The following is a 9,537-nucleotide window of genomic DNA, read 5'->3' as shown; positions in this document are numbered from 1 at the left end:
ATATAGGCCTACTATAAAAATAATAATTTAGAAAAAAACCCCTTTAATTGACTAAAGTTACGCCCCACACGCCTAGTTCTTATTTATTTACTCATTTTTATATTCATGCAATTCTCTCATATTGCTTTAGTTATCTTGTGAAATTTATCACATTTGGTCTTTCTATAAATAGGAATTTGGCTGTGAGCAATCAAATGAAATGAGGGTAACAGTGGAACTGCTGAAAAATGGATAGGATAGGAGTATTTCGGTGTGAATCACAACGAGGATAGCTCACTAAGTCCGGAGACTTGTTTCCAGTGGGGCTTCCTTCTGGTTGTGAATTGGGCAGTACACCGAGAGACTCCACTCTTTTCCGATGGACCAATGGCTTAAACGTCTCATCCGAAAGACGGTGTACTATCGTAACTTGCATTTCAGCCCCCCCCTTGCATTTCACCCCCCCCCCCACCTGAAACATAAGTTCTGAGAGCAGTGATGGGGATTAAACCGGGGACCTAGAGATCTCCACGGTTCAGTGCACACAATGGCTACCACCAGTTTAGCCGACTGAGCAAAGCTGCTATCTCTAAAGTAACATGTTTGTAATCATACGTTTAAAAAATACGGAAGCCCGTTAGTGCCACCAGTGAATTAAAATTTCAGATCCATTAACTGGCGGCCGCCACTTATTATCTGTCGGCCGCCACATAATTATCTGGCGGCCGCCACATAATTATCTTGCGGCCGCCACTTAATTATCTGGCGGCCGCCAGATAATTAAGTGGCGGCCGCCAGTTAATGGATCTAAAATTTTAATTCACTGGTGGCACTAACAGGCTTCCGTACTTTTTAAACGTATGATTACAAACATGTTACTTTAGAGATAGCAGCTTTGCTCAGTCGGCTAAACTGGTGGTAGCCATTGTGTGCACTGAACCGTGGAGATCTCTAGGTCCCCGGTTTAATCCCCATCACTGCTCTCAGAACTTATGTTTCAGGTGGGGGGGGGGGTGAAATGCAAGTTATGATAGTGCACCGTCTTTCGGATGAGACGTTTAAGCCATTGGTCCATCGGAAAAGAGTGGAGTCTCGAATACCTCTTATTTATGTGGTACCCAGGTTGCGTTATAGCCTTATCTCGATGTAGAACGGGCTATTAAGGCGTATGGTTGGTCCTAGCATTAAGTAGCATTTATAAGCATCGTAGTAGGTCTAGCTATTAGCTACAGCATGTAATAGCTTATAATAGCAGTCATATAGCCATTTCACAAAATATATCTATATCTTTGCTGTAGCACATCAACTGTATTATATATTCTATATTTGCTGTTTATATCATTGTGATATTGTCTATATTTTAAACCCATAAATAAGTGGCGGCCGCCAGATAATTAAGTGGCGGCCGCCAGATAATTAAGTGTCGGCCGCCAGTTAACGGATATGAAATTTTAATTCACTGGTGGCACTAACGGGCTTCCGTCAAAAAACATTAGACATAGCATTATTGAGTCTTAAAACCGTTTGTGATTCTGTTAGTATAATTATTACAATAAGAAGGTCTATAAAGTTACAAGCCTTAAAGTCAGGCTCTGGAGGAAAAAATTGTTTTGATATGTTGTAGAACTGATTTTTCTAAGACAGAAGAAAGTTGTGTGACGAAAAACTGGAGAACGGTGAATGAGATACAGATTTTTTAATATTTAAAAACTGGGGAAATAAGGTGTAAAAATGGGCAGTTACGCCCCTTTTTTCCCCCAGTTTTTAAATATTAAAAAATCTGTATCTCATTCACCGTTCCCCAGTTTTTCGTCAAACAACTTTTTTCTGTCTTAGAAAAATCAGTAATTAAGTGGCGGCCGCCAGATAATTAAGTGTCGGCCGCCAGTTAACGGATATGAAATTTTAATTCACTGGTGGCACTAACGGGCTTCCGTCAAAAAACATTAGACATAGCATTATTGAGTCTTAAAACCGTTTGTGATTCTGTTAGTATAATTATTACAATAAGAAGGTCTATAAAGTTACAAGCCTTAAAACAGGTAGGCCTATACACAAATACATTATGAACACTTACAATAACGTCATAGCTGCCTTCAAAGTCAACTTGCATTAGATGAACGAACTTCAGTGTATGACAGCCGATAGGCGATTTGTCCGTTATATCGCGATTTTTCGACTTTCTTCCGCATTTGCTTTGCGCAGCGCCACCTATTGTTTCAAAGCGTAACCACTATTCACGTAACCATGTAACCACGGGAAAAAGGTCGTTTCACAAAACAAATTGCAAGAAAAGGTTTTATTACTGAAACGTGGTATATGAACCATACTAAACATGAATATCAACGTTAGGACATATTCAGATATCTTGAAATATCCTAATTTGAATAATTCAAAATGGCCGCCATTTTGTACATTTAAGGCCTACACCTAAACGACTATTTTTGGGTAAATGTTTCTGTTAATGTTGAATAGAAACATGCATTTGACTACCATGAAAATATAGGCACTACTCATGCAGACTCCAGAATGATAGGTCAAAGGTCAATTCAAGGTCATATAATATATATTTTTAGCATTTCACCCAAAAATATTTATAAATATTTAGAATAAAATGCAATGAAAAGGTATGACAGCTAACCACTCCAAAATGTTGTCATTCACATCATTTATTCATACATTTATTCATTCATTTAACCTTTATTCATCCAAATATTTAATATAAAGAACCAAACAATGGCAATATTTTATAATTAGAAAATTCACAATTAAAAAATTCCGAAGCTGGCCCTCTATAGTTTGAAAAGTTTCTATCACTTGGCAACTTCTCATTGTTGGAAATTTGTGACAGTTGCTCTTTCAAGTTTGGTGAGTTTAAATTTCTAACTAATTATTACTAAAAATTGTGCAATAATGTTACAATATTACATATTTATATTATAACTAGGCTAGGTTCAAAGAAGTTTTTTTGTGAGTTTATTTAGGCTACAGGCCATGATACTCTTCTTCGCAGCGTCAGGCCATAACAATTTTGTCTTCACACTTATTTTTGCAGGATATCTTTTACCTAATGGATATAAATCCTACATTACATGAGCGTGTAGTTGAAATTGGCCATTTGTTCATCAGACAATCGAACAAATACTGGACTGGGTTGGCATCGGATCTTATAATTGAGCAAGTTTTAATGAAGTCCCTCAAATCATCAGGAGGTTTGACACATGGTCGTGGGTTGAATGAAACCCATCGTATACGATAGTTACTGTCGATGCCGATATTTTCCCAAATTTCAGATGAGATGGAGAATTCCTACAGAAACAATGAAAATAAAGATCTTGGATTGTCTAGAATAAAAAAGGACACAGATGATACCAATAAAATCTATAAATACTTTCAGGACTACAGCCCTTTTTCTGACGAATTTCTTCACAACATCGCTTCCGGAATAACAGCACCATAGTCTTATGCCCACCTTGCAAAAGATGTTGGCAATGCCATTATTCAGCCAAAGAAGTGATACTTGCAATTGCTGCTGAATGCACCGTTTTTGATGGACGCTCTCTGCTTCGGTGAGTACAATAGAACAAAGAGGAAACATTTGCTGTTATAAAAACCGAAAGGTCCACTGATTAATCTCAGATAAGAAAGTATAATACATACTCCAAGTATTGAAATACACGCCATCGTGTTGGGATTCAATATTTCGACATTAATTATGTCATTCCTGATGATGACATAATTAATGTCGAAATATTGAATCCCAACACGATGGCGTGTATTTCAATACTTGGAGTATGTATTATACTTTCTTTGCTGTTATAGCTTTGAAATATGTTGACAATGTCAAGAGATACCCTAACCCAATAGTTGTTTGATGGATAAGAGAATACACATTCAACAAAAGAATCATCGCACAAAAAAATCGGTCGAATGGCATTACCGTTCCAAAAAATGTGCAAGTAAGACCACACCATCAACTTAAATTTGGAACGAAATGCCTTCTTAGCAAACAAGAAAAACAAGCAGGCTTTTATTGACCTTCTTTCTGAAGCAATGGTCAATTCGTGTATCTATACAAAACATGCAAAAGAGGAGGCTGACCTCTTGATAGTTTAAGAAGCAGTAGAGATGGCGACGAAACACGTCACATACTGTATTTCATTGCGGAGGACACAGATATCATCCTGATACTTCTCTGTTGTCACATGAAAGCAAACAGCAAATCACTATTCATGGTTTCAGAAAAAGATGATGCTAAACATCCTAGCTGGTGCATTTCGGAGCTTAGAGGCAGACTTGGAAATGATGAGTGTGTGGAAGGTTACCATTCCTGCATGCTCTATGTGGTTGTGACACAACTTTAAGTCTATTTTCAACAGGCGCGTAACAGAGGTCTTGGGTCAAGGGGGGTGGGTAAAGGTAATAATTTTCCCGGTAAGTAATTTATGACCCGGTGTGATACCCCACACACACCTCTTCCCCTAAATAGAGAATATTACGACATAGGGCTTATCTTATTTATAGTATAGGCCACACACGTGTGGTTTAAACTAAATGTAACCATTTTCATTATGGCTTTATTTATTACAAACATTCTTTCACCATCATTACACATTGAGGCTCTTCCTTTAGGTAAAACGATCTATCTTATATTTTCTTTCTTGAGTTTGGGACTGTTATGTGCTTAAATAACTTAAAAAGGCAAAGGAGGGCTACCACAAGCTTTGAGTCTAAAAACAAATTGTGTTTTTCATTCTAATTTCGTTGGAATTCATCAAAACTCCCTAAAATGTGCAATTTTTAAAGAAAATTGGCCTACTTAAACTTAAGGGCAGTCTGCCCCCTGCCCCCGCCTGTTACGCCACTGATTTTCAATTGGTAAAGGAGTTGTGATGAAAAAGCAGTGGTCTTAGAGGTAAAAGCCTAAAGGGTGTTGAAGTCAAAGGTCAAATGGTATATTTCTCAAAAGAAATGATTATATCAGAATTCTATTAGTTTATATATCATCTACCCTTAATTGGAATGGTCGTGTTAGTATAATCATTGGTAAATGCAATACAAATCTTGGGATGATTAAGCGTACCATAGGATGATGCTCTATTAAAAGTTTCTGAAACACTCTTCTCATCAGTAATAAGAAGTAATCTTGAGTATTATTATTGTGTTTCAAGCGGTACATCAAAGAGAAACATAGGGAGTATTGAGGGTATACGAATACGTCCTACTAAATTCATATTGCACTATCCTGACCATGATTATAAGGCACGCTTCGTGCGACTTGACTTGTTGCCGTTATTAGGCGTGATATCAGAGATCTCAGTATTTTTGTATAAAAGTTTATTGAAATGTATGATATTTCTATTGATGACTACGGAATGAATCAAAATTTTTAATTCCTCACCAGACTTTCTTCCGATTCATTCATGTTATCTGTCCCATGATGTTAAATACCGAACCTCATAAATCTGTTTATTTTCAACGAATGGTGCCTATTTGGAATAATTTTCCTTTTCAATTCAATTAGATTCTTCTTTTTAATCTTTCAAAAACAAAGTGCTTGGATTTTATAATACATTACTACCGGTAAATTGAAATCTAATTTTCTTGGATGTTGCTAGATTATGAACATTTTCTATTCAAATTTTTAATCGTTATTTAGACAAATTTTTATTTTAATGCAAATTATAGACCTATTTTTTTTTTATAGTTTTAATTGATATATCTCCATTGGTAAGACCATGGTAAGACGACTCTGTATAGGTGCTTGTTTTCCTGTTCTGTACTTGCCTTTTTGGTGTTTTTTTTTTATCCAGTTAAATTATTATTATTATTATTATTATTATTATTATTATTATTATTATTATTATTATTATTATTATTATTATTATTATTATTATTATACTGTAACAAGTAATGTGTATATATACCTATATATAATTTATATGTTGCAATAAACATTTATGTAAGCATATAATCATTTACATATGTTTTGATGCTTTCAGTCATATCTTAGTCGGCAAACATTTTCGGTAATATTCAGCGTGCTTTAGGTTTACCATATATAGTTACCAATATGTAACATGTCGTTTTCTCTTGTTATGTAGACGTACTATTTATTCTGAGGCAGCTCACAGACATAAAATAGCTCAGCAGTACATGGATAATCATTCCAAGTACCACGATTTGGATCTCGTTTCCATTGGTGAGCGCAGTCTTCGTTTTGAGAGTTGTCAGGTTGATTTGTATGCCAACTTGTGTATGTTGCCAACTGGTTGTTGTCCGTCCAAACCCACTGACCTTCGTCACCTGCATCTGTCAGTCCAATCCAGAAGGTATAGTCAGATATGGCTGTCAATTACACCAGTAGACGAATCCCAAAGGTGTGAGACGAATTTATTTTCGGCTTCATTTCGGAGAGATACCAGATGGCCCATGTCGTATCCGTTGAAGTGTTGGTTGCAGCGGGCTTCTGCAGCTGCCCAGTTCAACTTGGTCCCGAATATACGGTAGCAACTGTTTTGGAATGGAACCCAAAATGGAGGACACGCAAAGTGACGTATTTCATCAGCTACACACATCTTTGCTGTGACCAATGTTATACAACAAACCATCCACAATTTAAAATTCCTGCATATCAAAAGAAATAATGTTCATATAATTATATTTCCAGAAAGTTATCAATTCATAAGAAGCCGGAAAAAATAATTAGAATTTTATAACCAATTTAATGTTTATGTCAATAATTTCGTTTCTTGCGAATAAGCATAAAATATTATTGTCGGTCCCGTAGCACAGAATCACACGTCGTTTAGAATCACCATTTATGCCATGCCTACGTTTTTATCCGACTACAAACTATTTTGAATGAATAAATAAATAAGAAGGGTGGGACAGAACATTCACTTTAGTTGAATTTAACTGTACATAAGAGAGAATGCATAAATAAAGAGGAGTAAATGAAACGAACAGTTAAATTTACATATTGAAGTTGTATCCTGCTCTCATGTAGCGCTTCTTTGATTTTACGTTGGCAATTTTTTTTCTTGTGGAACGTATCATAAATACGCCCCTCATTACACTAATCCTTAGGCCTACATTTGGATAGACTATATTAATGTTTGGGAAATATGATAATTTGTGTCCGTTCTAATATTTTCGTTTACGCGTGCTTTGAAATACCAGCCCGTTTTTTGATACAAGAAGCAGGAAGCGTTAGTTTCCGCCGCAAATATATGTTTATATACGGTATAGTTCATATTGATGTGGTTTCCGTTTGTTCCAGTACTTTTAAAAAATAATTTAAGGATTCTCAAGTATAACGTTATGGTGTGAGGATGGAAAATGATTGGTGGTGTCTAGAAAGTAGGCACGGTATTTGCGACCTCAAGAACTAATCCAGGAGTTCCGGGTTTGATACTGCCCACAAATTAATTTAAATATTGCTAAGAATACTATGAACAAATACTCAATGGACGAATATACCCCTAGGCGGCCCTCATTAAAAGTGCCCACCTGGCTTGCCAGTCGAGACCTTCAGCTCCTCCATCGAGCAGATGCTGATGCAATCGCTGAATTTATTATAGAAATGAGGTATTTTCGTAAAATAAATCCCTTTAAAATGAAAGATCAGATAAATTTACGTACGTAAGAATTGATACAATGAATGTGCTTTCTTTTGCGGTTATCAAACGCGAACCTTCGAAAGTTAGTCCACTTTAGGAATTTCTTTTGTGTAATTTGAGTAAAATCACCAACACTTTACTATGAATTAATATTCTTTCATAGCAGTAAGTATGATTACCCCACAATATATCAATCAAGTAATATTTTATTTTACAAATCAGTTGGCAAGAGGGGATCCCAAAACGAAAATAGCACTCCTGTAAATGACGTAATTTTAAATTTTAATGACGTGGGGTACCGTAGTGAACATTAAAATCAATCAAAAACGCATTTCTGTAGTACATCGTAGCGTATATACTAAGCACACGCAAGTATTTGAATAAACGAAAATAACATTTGCAAGGGGTGCAAAAAGAAGTTGAGGCACTCTTGTATAAATGACATAAGTTTAAATTACGTTGGGGATGACGTTCTTCTGTCTTGGCTATCTCCTATTTTTTCTCGGAGAAACTTGATAAAAATTATTATGAAAAGATTGATGAAAATTGTCCCCATTATTTACCAAAATCACATGTATGATTGTTTTGCCCGCAAAAATAACACCTTTTTTCAGTAATACCTGAAATAGGATAGGCCTCAAACCGTAGTCCCTATTGTATCTCGGTATCTTTTATTCACAAAAACAAAAAATACAACTACAATATCGAATCTTTAACAGCAAGTGGCTGAATTGAGGATTCAATTTACAAAACGAATACCTTAATTAAATTTACAATAAATCATTATTATTATTAAGATCAATAAAAATTGTCAAGAATTTTATTATTTTAATTAGTTTATACAATTATTATTTTAAAAAATTGATATTAATTAAGATAGATATTATTAGATAGGCATATGCACAAACATTAAAATTTCCGATTTAAACATTCTTTAAAAATAAAAGATAGAGCAAATATTCAAAAACAAACGAAAGAAACAATTTAAACAAATATCAAACCGACCGAGGGCACAGCCGCCCGAATGCCGCTGGCACAGTCGCACCCAAAACACCACTCGGGCGGGACCCGCCCCCGGAGCACACGTCAGCACTCTCGCAGAAAGGACACCTAGGAATGGATTAATTTATTTGATTAAGAAGTTTGGTGAGAAAAGGTATAGGGCTATTTTTAAACCTTTCTGTTCTAGAAATAAGGGTTTCGAACTTTCTGGGATTACGGAGACGCATTGATGAGGTATTATTGGAGGTTTGGAACCAATGACAAAATTTCTGATTAATAACTGATTTTCTTCCTATCAGGGACGTAGCCAGGATTTTGAAAGGGGGGGGGGAGCCGTTATGCGAATTACGTATGACCACTGCGGGGTCAAGGGGGAGCGAATCCCCCTGTGAAGTAGCGCACACTGAACGTTCTTAGGACTGTTTGAGAGGATAAAGTGAAAATTGCAATAGACGCATTATAAATAAGCGAAAAAATAATTATATAATAAATCAACAGTGGCAGATCAAGGAATTCGAAAGAGAGGTGAACCAGAGAGGGACTTTCACAGACCGAGGAACCACCCACCTCAGCGCCACCATGGTTGGGGCTGAGGTAAGAAAATTTATGATTAGACACTCTCGCACTTCAATTTGAATATATTTTTCCTTTTTTTTTTCTTAAAAAAATGAAGGGGGGTGCCTTGAATCCACCTCTGCTCAAAACATTCTTTATCCAGAATAGTCATAATCACGAAAAATGGACATGAAAAACCAGATCACATCCTAAAAACGAACAGCAGTCACTAAGACATACATCAGGAGCCGACTCGATGGAGTTTAATGCCCATACCCAGGGAAGAGCACAGATCTGTTTTGAAAGGTGGAGGAGGAGGACATTTTGTAAGACGACACCCACCCCAGCCCCACAATGGTTGGAGCTGAGGTGAGAAAAT

At 36.2% G+C, this 9,537-nt stretch overlaps 1 protein-coding gene across 1 annotated transcript in view; it reads right to left on the bottom strand.

The window, feature by feature from the left end:
- The window catches only part of LOC117107199 (alpha-N-acetylgalactosamine-specific lectin-like), a 6,165-nt gene extending 3,991 nt beyond the window's left edge, over positions 1-2,174 (bottom strand). Inside the window, exon 1 of the mRNA XM_033248807.1 lies at positions 2,057-2,174. Coding sequence (XP_033104698.1) covers positions 2,057-2,067 — 11 coding nt within the window. The 5' untranslated portion in view covers positions 2,068-2,174. The remainder of the gene's footprint in view (positions 1-2,056) is intronic.
- Between the last annotated feature and the right edge of the window lie 7,363 nt (positions 2,175-9,537).

Source organism: Anneissia japonica, unplaced genomic scaffold (genome assembly GCF_011630105.1).
Source record: "Anneissia japonica isolate Jap-2015-1 unplaced genomic scaffold, ASM1163010v1 scaffold40590_len13662_cov128, whole genome shotgun sequence".
Classification (NCBI taxonomy): Eukaryota; Metazoa; Echinodermata; class Crinoidea; order Comatulida; family Comatulidae; genus Anneissia; species Anneissia japonica.
Note: the sequence above shows the minus strand (reverse complement) of the source record. Positions and strands in the feature narration are given on the sequence as shown.